Consider the following 15,360-nt stretch of genomic DNA (forward strand, 5'->3'; position numbering starts at 1 on the left):
ATGTTCCACCTCTCCTGTCCACAATGGTTTCTTCACCCTACGGTCTTTTCGCTGTCTCAGTGGGGCAGATCTCTGCAGAAATCCATGCAGGTGGTTCCTAAACAACCTCCACATTCCTGCAACAACACACACAAAATGCTGGTGGAACACAGCAGGCTAGGCAGCATCTATAGGGAGAAGCGCTGTCAACGTTTCGGGCCGAGACCCTTTGCCCTGACGAAGGGTCTCGGCCCGAAACGTCGACAGCACTTCTCCTTATAGATGCTGCCTAGCCTGCTGTGTTCCACCAACATTTTGTGTGTGTTGTTTGAATTTCCAGCATCTGCAGATTTCCTCGTGTTTGCTCCACATTCCTGCTATGCATTTCTCTGAGAGCATGTGCACCCAATTTATGCCCCCAAGTTCCTGCTCAATACTACTGTAATTTTTTTTTTGGTGTGCCATACTCTGCCAGAGCCTCGTCGACCACTTTTTTTTTCAAGTGGTTGTCTTGAAGGAAAGATTCTGTGAATGGTCCCCTACGTCCTTCTCACGGTGCAGTGTTTTTTTTTACGGGGCCAAGTTGCAAACTCGACACTCAACCCGGCATGGATGGAAAGCGTGTCCAGGAGCGGCCCGACTGGATTAGAACTCGGGAACCTTTGCTCCAGAGTCTGGAGCTGATGTCACTGCGCTACCAGCCGGCACTATTGTAATTAGCCTTTCCCTAATTAAATATTTGCCCATGTTTGCTCCTGTCTTGTTCATGGGTGTGCTAAAAGTCAGGGAGTTGTCACTATCTCTGAAATGCTTACTCACGAAGAGGTCTGCTTCCAGATCAGGTTCATTGACAAGTACTAGATTTAGTATGACCTTTCTGGTCAGACTGCACATGCTATGCCAGGATTCCTTCCTAAACACACCTAACAAATTCTGCCCCATCTAAACCTTTTGCACTAAGGAGATGACAGTCAATATAAGGGAAGTTGAAGTCACCCGTGACAACAGCCCTGCTTTTCTATACCTTTCCAAAATCTGCTTTTGTATTTGCTCCTCTGTCCCGGTTGCTATTGCTTCCTTCCTATTTCTAACTTTTACCTGCACCGACTCAATAGACAATCCCTACATGAGATCCTCCCTTTCTGCAGCTCTGATACTATTCCTGATTAGCAGTGCTATTCTCCCACCTCTTTTACCTCCCTCTCTATCACTTTGAAACATCTGTACCCTGGAACATCAAGCAGCTAATTCTGCCCTGATGACAACGAAGTGATGTAATGGACACAACATAATTCCACGTACTGATCCATGCTTTCAGTTCATCACCCTTATTCATTATACTTCTCGTGAAAATTCAACCTATCCAACTGACTGCATTTATCCCCCTTTGAGTGGCCTCTGTCAGTCGTGGCCGACCATGGGTACTACGCCTCTGGTGGTCACTGGGAGCGGCTTCTCCAGGGCGCAAGCCAGGGCAGAGTTCATATGGGGATCCGTCTGTTGCCCATGCAGTGGGACCCCCCCCCCCCCCCCCCCCCCCATGCTGATGACAGGTCCAAAGGAACGACGAAAGTCGATACAGTTTGGTGCCAGCAGCATCGCAGGAGTTGTCATGCCGGTGCTGGGTACCGCAGTCAGCTGCCTTCGGGACTCCAACTCCGGATTTTTCCTTGGGGTTTATTCCCAAAACCTTTCCCGTGAGTGGAGGTTTGAAATTGGAGTTTTCCCTCTCCTAGATGAGCTACCATCTGTGGTTAATGAGTACCATCTGCCTGGAGCAACTGGTTTTAAGGTGGTCCACCTTTACTCCTGTCGGTGAGAACAACTCCGCCGGACATAAGAACTATGCCACATGTGAAGGCCAGGAGTTGGACTTGGTTGTCAGAGGCTGTTTGAGATGCATGACATGAAGAGCATTTGTTTAGCAGTAGGGGCTCGACACCACTACCACCCTTCGGCTACAACTACCTTTGGAGCCCCCTATTGACTTGCTATCCTTCCTCAGTCTTACTGCACTTTGATTGCACCTTTTCACCAACTGATCCGTCATTTGGCCTAACACCATGATTCCAATCAACCTGCCAACATAGCTTAAACCTTCTCCAACATCTCTAGCATACCTGCCCACAAAGGCATTAGTCCCTCTAGAGTTCGATGTAACCTGTCCTTTTTGTAGAGGTCATACCTTCCTTTAGTGGCCATTGGTGGAGTGGCATCAGCAGTGGACTGCGAGGCCAGTGGTCCTGGGTTTGAATCCGGTCGGCTCTTTGAATGCTTTTGATCCGTTCTGGGTTGAGCGTCGAGCTAACAGCTCGGCTTCATAAAAAACAGAATGCCAAAGAAATGGCAAGGTTGCCGTGATGCGCCACAAGGTGCGGAGAGGAATAACATGCCTTCCCTAGAAGAGATCTCGATCGACAAATCTGAAACCCTGTTCCCTGCACTAACTGTTCAGTCACATATTTGACTGCCGTATCTTTCTATTCTTGCCCTCACTAGTGCATGTTACAAGCAGCAATCCAGAGATTGCTACCTCTGAGATTCTGCTTTTAATTGTTTTGGACAATTGTGAGATGTGACTGGTGAAAGAGAGTGGTAATGAGGTATTGTCTAATTGCATTCAAAGCAGACATTAAGGGCCTGTTTGATGTGGCTATTTGAGATCTATGGGAGAAGAGCAGCAATGGGCTGACTCCTCCACTAAGTTTTCTCAATATGTGAGCTATAGACTGATTTGGATGTTACATTAAAGCATAATTGGAAAGAAGAAATGGTAACAACTCACCTAGGATAATCAACTGTTTTTAGTTTATCAAGTATAATGCTTGATGAAAGCTTAAGTTTTAACTAGATATTTAGTAGTTTGTCAATGCTTAAGTAAAGGGCTATTACAGGTATGCAAATGCTGTACAAGTATTTGTGTGAATTATTGAGATTGTACCTTTTAAGTCTAATGCTAATTAGCTTTAGCAGTTCTCTGAGCCAAACTAGATTTCAATGTTCTTACGCTTATCCCAAAATCCCTTGCTGAAAATCTATGCTGTTCACATTTCTGTATTTACATATTCTATATTCTACTTGCATTGCTATTTAAAATAAACTATTTTTTGCATTATTTATCACAACTGTTTCCATTTTAAATCCCATTGTAGCCACTGCAAATTACAGTAGCCTCTGCAAATTCAGGAACATGTTCATCCTCAGCAATAATAGTCACGTAATGTCTAATTACTTGTTATGCAACTTCTATTGCAGAAGATCTTCATTACCATTAACTTCCCACCGTTTCTCCTTGAGATAGTTCAATCTTACCATTGAACAATAACGTAACAAAGTATGTATCGAAAAGGACAGACCCTTTATGTTCAGCGTATCATTTAATGTTCTATGTACACTATATTGTTTCATTAGTTTCTCCTGCTTGGATGAGCTCAGCATTTTATTACAGCTTCCACTTTCTTATTCTGGCACCTTCCCCCTTCCTTTCCAGTTCTGATGAAGGGATTGGCTGAGACTTCAACTGCTTAAACATTTCCATAGGCTTTGATTTAGACATTTATGAATGGCTTGGATTATCTGTTGTTTGATTATGTTAGTGCTCACTCCAGACCTGATGTTTGATATTAATGAGGTTATTGCTTTATTTCTGCAGCTAGTGGAAGGTTTCCTGAAGAATCACACAAGTTACAGTGACCTAAACATCACAAGAACTTTGCAGTTCCATAGTGAAGATTGGAACGTTGATGCAAGGATTTACATGCTGAGCTTAATTCCTATTTTGGTCTGCATTGTGTTTATTCGTGATCTAAAGTACCTTGCAGTATTTTCATTTTTGGCGAATCTTTCAATGGCTGTCAGTCTATTTATCATCTATCAGTATATAATTAGGGTAAGTTTCATGTGCAGGAAAATTTGTTTAATAATTCATTCATTTCCATTGTATTGCCTTTTGCTTTTACAATTCTGAATGTTACTTTGTGGTTTGTAGTTCTCAAACTGCTCCCTCCAGTTTTTTGGGCATGTATGAAGAGGCTTTTTTTGTTTTCTGAGGAACTGGAAGTAGGACTGGATCTGTCAGTTGCCATGTACTTCACATACTTTAGATACTGACAAATCTGCATGTTGTTAACCTGGTAACAAAATCCTCAAATTGAGTCTTTCATTTTCTGTAGTTGTGTTCCAGATTTCCACAGCCCTCTCTCTGAAGCAGTGCTTTTTAAGATTATTCCTGAACAACTGGTCTTAATTTTAGATTCCCACTACTACTGGCAACTTTCACATTTAAAAAGTGCTTTTACTTCCTATCACACACTTTAGTAAATCAGGTTTTTAAACATACCCAATAACCTTAATTCATTCTAATGAATTGACTACATATTTGTTAATAGTCCTTATGTCACACTAATCCTTATGTTATTCAGGTGAATATATGTTGTCTTGTAAGTCTTGTAACTTGTAAGTCTAGTAGTATGATTGAGGTATGCAGAACTCAGCTCCCTGAAAATGGGTTGCTTGTCCTTTTTAAATGTAGCTTTCTTTATTCAAAGCTGTTGATATGTGTGTTTGTCACAATGCATAAATTGAATGTTGTTCATTCCCTCTACAGTTAATATAGAACATAGAACAGCACCGTACAAGCCCTCCAGCCAATGAAGTAGTGATCTTTTAACCTACTTCAAGATCAATCTAGCCTTCCCTCTCACATAGCCCTCCATTTTTATTTCATCAATATACCTATCTAAGATTCTCTTAAATGTCTCTAATGTATCTCCATCGCCATCCCTAGCTGTGGGGGAAAAAGACTGTCTGTGACATCCTCCTTACTTTTGTCCGATCATCTTAAACATATGCCGTCTCATATTGGCTTTGCCAACTTGAGGAAAATGACGCTACCTGTCCACAGTTTCTCTGCCTCTTATCATCTTATACACCTCTATCAAGTCTCCTCTCATCATCCTTTGCTCCAAAGTGAAGAGCCCAAGCTTATTCAACCTTATAAGACATGTTCTCTAACCCAGACAGCATCCCATTGGATCTCCTCTGCACTCTTTAAAGCTTCCACATCTTTCCTATAATGAAGGAACTGGAAAACATCAAAGTGTAGACATAGTACTTTTTAAGCCATTTGTGATTGTTCATATGGCAAACTGAGATGCAGATAAAATATTGAGAATGAGTTGACTATATAGATAAGTTATTCACTGGTCTTATTCCAAGGTCATTTTCAGAATAATTGGTGATTTTCTAAAGATGGATAGATTTTAAAACTGCATCGCATTTGACTGAAATCAGTAGTGGGAGTTTTATACAACTTTTAATAGTTGGCAAATAGTTTTTTAGGACAGTGTAGCTCCTTCATTGAAATCCAGCAATGTGTTGGACAGAAGCAACTTTGGCTTTATTAAGATTGCTTTATTTATCCATAACAACTAAGAGATTAATGTAATTAGATAAGTTAGAGCCCTGATTCTGAAATGGATATATTAAGATGATAGAAATTAAGCCAAAGGAATTGCCTGGCCATTGATATTCCTCTACATTTCTGTAATGAATGGTAATATTACATTGTAAGATGAGGGAATCAATTTTGCACCAATTACCTGGTCCAAGAAGATTTCATAACAATTGAAGTGGGTCATTAGGTAATTGTTTGGTGATTAAGAATGTACATCGTACTGATATTTAACAATCCTCTGTCGAAAATGAATGTAATGCTAGCCAAGAGCATATTCAGTTAACTCATGATCCACAATTTGAGTCAACTATTCGATTATATTTGATTCAAGAATTCTTGCAGGTATTTTAGGAATCAAAGTAGATATGGAAAGCAATAGAACTGGACCAGTTTGTCACTCATTATCATGCAAAAAACAGTTTTAAATATTCCAGTGAAACTGTTTCATTGGTCCTCTCCTTAGTGGAACTAGTCCACTGTCTTTTCCCTAGCAGATTCCTCCTCCTTGAGCCCATTTACCTCTTCCTCCTATCCTCTTCCAGATATTCACCATCCACAGCCACCCACCTCACCCTCTCACCTGGTGCCACCCATCACCTGCCTATTTATATTTCCTTCCTCTTCTTCCCCCCCCCCCCCCCCCCCAACCTTATTTTGGGTTCTTCCCACTTTCTTCCTAGTCCTGATGAAGAGCCTTGGCCAGAAATGTCAATTGTTTATTCTTCTCCATAGATGCTGCCTGACTTACTGAATTTCCTCCAGTATTTTGTGTGTGTGTTGCTGCAAATAGTTCCAGCTTTCTTCTTCCTCCAGTCAGTAAATTTTAAATAATTGCAATACCAGAATGTTAATAAGTATAATTTTGGGTTGTAATTTTTCTGTTTTATTTTGTTTGCTATTTTCCCCCTCTTGTTTGTAAGAACCATCATACCTCCAGGCTGCTGCTTTCATTGAAATGCTGGAATTGTTTACAATAGTTAGCTGGAATAATGTTAGCATCTTGATTTCTACTGCACTATATGAATGCCCTCTTGATTACCTTTCTAAACTTTTGTTAAACAGATTGAATCTTGTATTCGAGGCTCTTGCACTGCTCATTCATCCATTGTTTTTTAATGAGAGCCAGTATCCTTCAGTATCTGGACCCATATTTCCCTCTATCTTTAAAACTTCAGCAATCATTACATTACTTACTGGGGGCAGCCAAGAACTGGTGGAGTAGGAAATCGGGAAAATTGTATGATAGTAATGTTCAACAGGCCCAGTGATTATGATAGCAAATTAAATGATCTTTGGCGTCCCCCCATTTAATAAAAAATGCAAGCATGTTATCAAAACATGCTAATTTTTAAGCTAATTTCTAACTAATAGCATAAATCAATTTCTCTCCTGTTTGACATGTTCAGGCAAATTTCTCCTCATATGGTATTCTGGTATGAATTTACATATTCTATCATTTTCTTTTGAACAAAATTGTATAACTTTACTATCTTCTTTGCCTTGTCATCCCAATAATTTGTTTCTTACCCACATTGGGACTCATTTAGTCAATATATTTGTTCAGTTCTTCTATCATCTTGATATCAGTCTTTCACTGTTGTAACTCTGTTTAATGAAAAATATTGTGCATATGGTTTATTAAATGAATATTAAACATAGAATACTACAACACTGTACAGGCCTTTCAGTACACAATGTTGTGTCAAACTTTTAACCTACTAAGATCAATCTAACCCTTCCCCTCCTACACAGCCCTCCATTTTCTATCATCTGTGTCTGTCTAAGCATTAAGCATGTCCTTAATGTATCTACAGTACCTCTATCAACACCCCTGGTGCAGTTTCCAATGCTCATCACTCTCTGACATCTTAAGATCTTAAGACATAGGAGCAGAATTAGGCCATTCAGCCCATCAAGTCCATTTCATCATGGTTGATCCCAGATTCTATTCAACCCAGCTGCCCCCTCATCATATCCCTGATGCCCTAACCAAAAACTTCCACTTTGTATATACCCGTGGACTTGGCCTCCCACAGTCTGTGGCAGAGCATTCCAGAGATTCACCATTCTGGCTAAAAAAAATTCCTCCTTACCTTTTTTCTAAAAGCTCACCCACTCAGTTTTGAGGCTGTGTCCTCTAGTTCTGGATACCCCTACCAGAAGAAACATCCTCTCTACATCCACCTTATCTAGACCTTTCAATAGTTGGTAGGTTTCAATGAGATCTCCAAACATTCTTCTAAATTGCCATGAGTACAGGCTCAAAACTGCCAAATGCTACTCACATGTTAACCCTTTCATTCCTTGAATCATCCTTGTGAACTTCCTATAATGCTTTAGCAGTATCTCCTTATTTTTATATTCTATTCCCCTTGAAATAAATGCCAGTATTGCATTTGCCGCCTTTACCATAGACTCAACCTGTAAATTAACCTTCTGAGAGTCTTGCACGAGGGCTCCTAAGTCCTTTTGCATCTCTGATGTTTGAACCTTCTCCCCATTTATATAATAGTCTGTGCTATTTTTCATTTTAGCGAAATATATTATCATTTTCCCAACACTGTATTCAAACTGCCACATTTTTGTCCATTCTTCCAGTTTGTCTAAGTCCTGCTGCCAGCACATTGCATCCTCAGCACTACCTACCCCTCCACCCAGCTTTGTCTCGACCGCAAACTCTGCCACTTAGCCGTCAATGTGAGGCACCTTATCAAATGCCTTCTGAAAATCTAAGAAAATGACATCCACTGCCTCTCCTTTGTCCATCCTGCTTGTTACTTCCTTGAATAATTCTAACAGATTTGCCAGGTAAGATTTCCTTTTACAGGAATCATGACTTTTCTTTCTAATTAGGTTTGAGATACCCAAAAACCTCGTCCTTAATAATGGATTCCAACACATTCCCACCCACTCAGTTTAGCCAGCTGGCCCATAATTTCCTCTCTTTTGTCTTCCTCCCTTCTTGGAGTGGAGTGACAATTGTAATTTTCCAGTCCTCTGGGACTATGCCAAAATTATGTGATTCTTGAAAGATCATAACCTTTATCTGTTATCTCTTCAGCAACATCTCCTATAGTTTCCTTTAATGATCTTAAAATTATGTCCCCTATATTAAGACATTTCTGCCTGGGGGTGGGGGGGGGGGGGGCAGAGTCTGGCTATCCACTCAATCTATGCTTCTTATCATTAAGTCATCTCTCATCCTTCTTCGAGCCAAAGGGAGAAATCCTAGTTTACTCAACCTATCTTCATAAGACCTAGGAGAAGTTCTAGCTCACTCAACTTGTCTTCATGCTCTCTAATCCAGGCATAATCCTGGTAATCCAAGGTGTCCACATTTTACGTACAGTTATAATGAAGAACACAAAAAATGAACACTTCCAAGTATGGTCCAACCAGGGTTTTGTAGAACTGCAACATTACCTCATGGCTCTTGAACTCAATCGCCTGACAAATGAAGGTCAACACACCACATACCTTAACAACCTCATCAACTGGCACAGCAACTCTGAAGAATCTATGGACGTGGAGCCCAAGATCCCTTGGTTCCTCCACACAGTTAAGAATCCTGCCATTAACCCTGTATTCTGCCTTCAGTTTCATGCTTTCAAAGTAAATCACTTCACACTTTTCCAGATTGCACTCTTGTCTGCCACTTCTCTGCCTGGCTTCACATTCTAGCGATGTTTCATTGTAATCTACAACAACCTTTTATGCTATCCACAACAGCACCAACCTTTGTATCATCTGCAGACTTACCACCACTTCCTCATCCAAGTCATTTATAAAAGTCACAGAGAGCAGGGTTCTCAAAACAGATCCCTGTGGAACACCACTGGTCACAGACTTCCAGGCAGAATATGCTCCATCTGCAACCTCCTCCTTCTATGGGCAAGGCAATTCTGGATCCCATGCCTTCTAATTTTCTGAATGAGCCTACCGTGGGGAACCTTATCAAACACCGTACTAAAATGTCATTACATTATTTGTTTATTTATTGAAAAGAATTTATTTAAATATTATATGTTAGCCTGGAACTTGAAGAGCATAGCCTGTCATCTGCACTTTGCTTCTTTTTAAAAAAAATTCAGTTGCTCTGCATTTGTCCTGAACTTGCTGGTTAAGAGTTTCCACATTCCATTGGCAAAATACTGCTTGCTTCTTCGCTTGTGTTACATAATCCAAGTTTTTTGTCTTGTATTTCATTAAACCAATAATCTGTTTTTATCTTTCACATAGGACATAACTCATCCAAAGAAACTTCCTCTGATTGCCAGCTGGAAAAAATATCCACTTTTCTTTGGGTCTGCGATATTTGCCTTTGAAGGAATTGGGTTGGTAGGTGCTACTGTATTCTTATTTCTCCACGTTGCATTGATTTTGCTGTGTAGAAACAGTGCATTCTAGTTATTACTGGATTTGAAATCTGAAACCCTGGATTAATCAGACAGACTACTTCAAACCCTGCCATGACATATGGAGAATTTAAACTTAATTGTGTTAAACAGGAATGAGAGTCATTTAAAGAAGAGGTTGATCAGTTCTTGATTAGTAAGGTTGTCAATGTTTTTGGGGTGTAGGCAGGTGGAAGTGGTTGAAAGGAATATAAATTAGCCCTCTGTGGAATTTGTTGCCACGGGTGGCTGTGGAGGCCAAGTTATTGAGTGTATTTAAGGCAGAGATAGATAGGTTCTTGATTGGCCAGGGCATCGAAGAGTATGGAGTGAAGGCAGGGGAGTGGGAATGACTGGAAGAATTGGATCAGCCCATGACTGAATGGCGGAGCAGGCTTGAAGTGCTGAATGGCCTACTTCAGTTCCTATATCTTATGGTCTTACTTTACTTTATTGTCACCAAACAATTGATATTAGAGCGTACAGTCATCACAGCGATATTTGATTCTGCGCTTCGTGCAAATGGCAGAGCATGTTCGATGGATCAAATGGCCTAATTTTGCTCCTGTGTCTTATGGCCTTATAATAATCTCCTATTTGGTTTGTCATAATTTCCTGGTGAAGTATAAATCTCCCTGAGACTTCAGATTTTCAAGCAATTTAATTCAGGCATAATTAAAAATGGGTAACAAATATGTACTTTGCCAGTAACACTGACTTTTTTGATTCATGTTTAAATCAATTCTTTGTGGATATATATGATGAAAGTTGACTTTGCTCTTATCCAACGATAACATTTTGTATCTTTGGTATGGATAGTGTCATCCTCAATTTGGAATACAGTGCTGTGAACCTAGCTGTAATTTTGGTACACCCTGTGAAAACAGTATGGGCTGCATTGTTAGTCATATAATTTTGTATCGCTCAATGCTTTCAGCTCAAAACAAACTGCATTAAAGTACACATCCAAAATCATTAGAAGTTGATTCATTGATATAGCAGTGAGCAGCTCTGTTGAACTGGTGTATGTGAATATTATTGTGCAAGAACTTGTTTCAGGTGATTATTTTGACCTATGTAGGACTATTTTCAATTATTGTATGGTAAAGAAATTATATGGTTTATTTTGAATTGTAGTATTTGCAATGTGAGACGTTTCAATATCTTTAACCTTTAATAAGCACTTAGTGTTGCAGGATTTTCTTGTTGGCTTTGAAAATTGATATCCCGGACAAAATGTACCTGACAACATTTCTAGTAATGACAGCAATCGTATGAGCTAAGACAGAGTCTTCCATACTGATTCTCTTGGTGACTTTACCAAGTAATAGGGGAACACAGATTTTAAAATGTCCACGTTTAGTTCTCCATTCAAACTGAATTAGTTGACTTCAGATGGGACAGGAGTTAGAATTGACCTCACTGATACATGGGTATGAAGAAACCAAGCTTGGTTCATGTTTCCTATTGATTGTTTGAGGACTATTGTTGAAAAGTGTGCATGCATAGATTTTGAATAAGGACAACATCTTGTACGGTACTGTGTAAAAGTCTTTATTTTTATATATTATATATAATGACCTTTGCACAGTATTGAGTCGATATTTGTTAAAATATGAGGGTGGTTGGGGAAACTTATAAATAAGAGTACTTAGCTTTGTATTAGCTTAGTATTAAGTGTATTTTTGCTAACTGGAAAGATATAATATTCAGTACTGTGCAAAGTCTTGGGCACCCTAGCAATATACATGTGCCTAAGACTTGTTCAGTATTGTATTTGTATATTATTCTTAAATATCATGTTGAATATCATCATTTGAATGCACAAATTCACTGTTCACAAGAACTGCTACAAGATAGTCCCTCAAAGGGGGAGAATTGCAGATTGGACATAATTATCAGCTGTAGCCAAGTGTGGAGTTCCTGGCTCTGAGGCAGAAGTAGATTGAAGTGCCACATCTGTAGACCTTGACCAAAATCTGCATCAGCATGAATGCATTAATGGGAACGTTGACTTATTTGAATCAATGTTAAGCCAAAGCTCAATCCTTGAGTGGATATAAAGTGGGCAACAGTTTTACAGTGGTTTGCAGTCATCATGAACAGTCATTTGTTGGTGAGAAGGGGTGAGATTTTAAAAAAGAGTTCAGAGCCTTTTGGGACTTTTTGACAGACTCAGTCATAATGATCTATTAGGTTCATGGCAAAGTCCAGTTTAAAAAGTTAGGTTCAATTGGAGCGGCTATTGTGTGGGTGGGCCAGTGTTAATGGTTAGTTTTGGGCATTGGCTCGAAAGGCTTGGGCGAGAAGAGGTAAAGGCTCCAGGTATGTTTCTGATAAACTTCCTTCTGCATAGCTTGTGCAGCGAGAATGGGTCCAGGGTCAGCGACCTCCAGTCTCCCTGATAACTACATCTGTATAAGGTGCATACAGCTGCAGCTCCTATCAAACCATGTTAAGGACTGGAGCTGCAGCTGGATGACCTTGGGCTTAAAGGCAGAATGAAGAGGTGATAGGAGACACAGGAAAGTAGTCATCCCTAAATTGCTTGAGGCAGGCTGCTGGCTGACTGTCCTGAGAGGGAAAGAGAATAGGCTGAAAGTGCAGAGTACCTCTGTGGTCATTCCCCTCAATAACAAGTACACTGCTTGGATACTGTTGGGGAGTATGACCTATTGGGGGAAAGCTGCAGCAAGCAGGTCTCTGGCACAGTCTGGCTGTGTGACTCAGAAGGGAAAGGGGGAAGAAAAGGATCGCAGTAATGATAAACCAGACAGGAGATTCTGTGGACATGAAAGAGACATGTGGCTGCTATGTTGCTTCCTAGGTGCCAGGATCAAGGATGTCTTGGAACAGGTCCATAGCATTCTAAATGTGGAGGGTGAGCAGCTAGAAGTCACGGTACATATTGGTACCACTGATACAGGAATGATGTCCGGAAGAGAGAATATAGGGAGTTAGGAAGAAAGCTGAAAAGAAAGACTGCAGGGTAGTAACCTGGATTACTGCCTGTACCACGTGTCAGTGAGGGTAAGAATAGGATGATTTGGCAGATGAATGCATGGCTAAGGAATCGGTGCAGGGGGCAGCGTTTCAGATTTCTGGATCATCGGGATACCTTCAGCGCAAGGTATGACTTGTATAAAAGGAATGGGTTACACCTAAACCCGAAAGGGGCCCATATCCTTAGGGCAGGTTTGCTGCTGGGGAGGGTTTAAACTAATTTGGCAGGGGGAATGGGAACCAGAGTGATTGGGCAGAGGATGGGGTAGCTGGTATACAAAGAGATGCATTGTGTAGTGAGACTGAGAGAGGATCAGCGGATGATGGGGCAGTGGGGTGAGTTGCACTGTTAACATGGGGGCCGAATTGAAAAGGGTAATGAATCCAGGACTGAAGGTGTTATATTTGTATATACACAGTATGTAGAGTAACGTAAATGATGTTATAGCACAGTTAAAGATGAGTAGGTATGGCATATCACTGAGTCATGGCTAAAAGAAGATCATATTTAGGTGTTTAACATGCAAAAATACACATTGTATCGATAGGACTGGCAGGTAGGTGGAGGGGGTGGGGTGGTTGGTTTAAAAAAAAATGAAATCACATCTTTAGAAAGAGGTGACATTGGATTGGAAGAAGGAGAATTCTTGTGGGTAGAGTTAAGAAACTAGAAGGATAAAAAGACCTTGATGGGAGTCACATACAGGCCTCCAAACAGTAGCCTGGATGTGGGGTACAAATTACAACAGGAGATTAAAAATTGCATGTCCAAAGGGCAGTGTTAAAATAGTCATGGGGGAGTTCAATATGTAGGTAGATTGAGGGAAAACCAGGTTGGTGCTGGATCCCAAGAGAAGGAATTTGTAGGATGCCTACGAGATGGGTTTTTAGAGCAGCTTGTGGTTGAACCTACCAGGGGAACAGCCATTCTGGATTGGGTTGTTGTGTAAGCTTCAGTATCATGCTGATGCATCTGGTTCAGTGCCAAGATTGGTACTTGTGATGTTTTGTAGACAGCACACAAAACTACTAGATCTACTTGTTCTGAATTATGATCGCTGCAATCCGCAGCCTGTAATTTCCCTTTATGAAATTTACTTTTCTACCAAAAAAATGACTAGAGATTTTTTTTCCTAATCTGAAGGATTCAGCGAACTTGACTCATGGAATGCAAGTATGGGCACCTAGAGAGGTGGACGAAGGTCGTCCAGCTCTGGGGTGGACCCCAAGGCAAATTAAAATGTCAAGGTATGAGAGCTGAAAACAAACTAGCATTCAGCACCACTTCATCCTCCTGAGCCTCATCCTGTCTGTTTGTGTTTGACCCATCTCCCTCTTGCTAATACCATTGGGCAGGAGGTTCAGGAGTCTTGGGTCCCACACCACCAGGTTCAGGAGTCTTGGGTCCCACACCACCAGGTTCAGGAGTCTTGGGTCCCACACCACCAGGTTCAGGAGCACTTGTTGCCTTGCAGCCATTGGGTTCCTTGAATGGCTTTACTCGCCTCAGTGCTGAACTGACTCCACATCCTGTTGACTCACTGTTGGGAACTCTGAAGCTCAAGTTCTTGGTATTATTTGTTTACTTTTTTATTATTATTGCATGATTTGTCCTCTTTTCCGCATTGGGTGTTTGTCAGTCTTTTGTGTGTGTGTTTTTGTGGATTCTATTGTTTTTCTTTGTGCTCCTATGGGTGCCCGCAATACAGTGAACCGCAAGGTTGTATCTGATATACATACTTCGATAATAAATGTACTTTGAAATTTCTTATAGAAGTTCACAATCCCAAACTAAAGTCAGAGCAACACATACAAGGTGCTGGAGGAACTCAGTGGGTCAGGCAGCATCAATGGAGAGGAATAAACAGAGGACATTTCAGGCTGAGACCCCTCATCATATTTGAATCCTGATGAAGAATACCAGCTTGAAATGTCAACTGTATAGTCCCCTCCATAGATGCGGCTTGATCTAACGAGTTTCTTCTGCATTTTGTGCCTGTTGATCTGGGTTTCCCGGATCTTATTTAAATCTTGTCAGATCGAACTGCAGATTTTAAGTTTCAGGAACGTATCAAACAATTCACCTATTTTACTGCTTTATAGTTTCTGAGCCCTAAGTAATTCAAACCAATTTCTGTAAAACTGACAAATATTAACAGTGTAGAGTGTTGTAAATGGCACTCCACAGAAACCCTATAGACTTAGAAGGTAAGAGTTCAATGCACTTGTTTGCTCAACTACACAGACTCAGCAGATTCAGATATCCTTGTTCACATCTAATCTTTAAATCATACAAAACTAAACTTTTCCCTTGGCCAGTTTTCTATCGGTACTGCAATTTTGATTAGTACAATTTTGATGCAGTGTTCTCATTTTCTTTTGTGCGTTTCACCATTACATACTTGAGTAGTTGTTATGGACCTTTTCAATTTTGGCTAATTGGCATGAGCTTTGATAAATTGAATAACTGTAATGCATTCCCATGTGCATTTTTCATTACATCACAGCAACATCAACATAATGGATTGA

The 15,360-nt window shown here is 40.5% G+C and overlaps 1 protein-coding gene across 5 annotated transcripts in view; it reads left to right on the forward strand.

Annotated features, from left to right (window-relative positions):
• slc36a4 (solute carrier family 36 member 4) overlaps nucleotides 1-15,360 on the forward strand; it is a 264,779-nt gene that overhangs the window by 26,750 nt on the left and 222,669 nt on the right. For all 5 annotated transcript variants that reach the window (XM_073043341.1, XM_073043342.1, XM_073043345.1 and 2 more), the window contains exons 7-8: nucleotides 3,632-3,868; nucleotides 9,674-9,772. In XM_073043341.1, coding sequence (XP_072899442.1) covers nucleotides 3,632-3,868; nucleotides 9,674-9,772 — 336 coding nt within the window. The remainder of the gene's footprint in view (nucleotides 1-3,631; nucleotides 3,869-9,673; nucleotides 9,773-15,360) is intronic.

Source organism: Hemitrygon akajei, chromosome 4 (assembly GCF_048418815.1).
Source record: "Hemitrygon akajei chromosome 4, sHemAka1.3, whole genome shotgun sequence".
In the NCBI taxonomy this organism is placed as follows: domain Eukaryota; kingdom Metazoa; phylum Chordata; class Chondrichthyes; order Myliobatiformes; family Dasyatidae; genus Hemitrygon; species Hemitrygon akajei.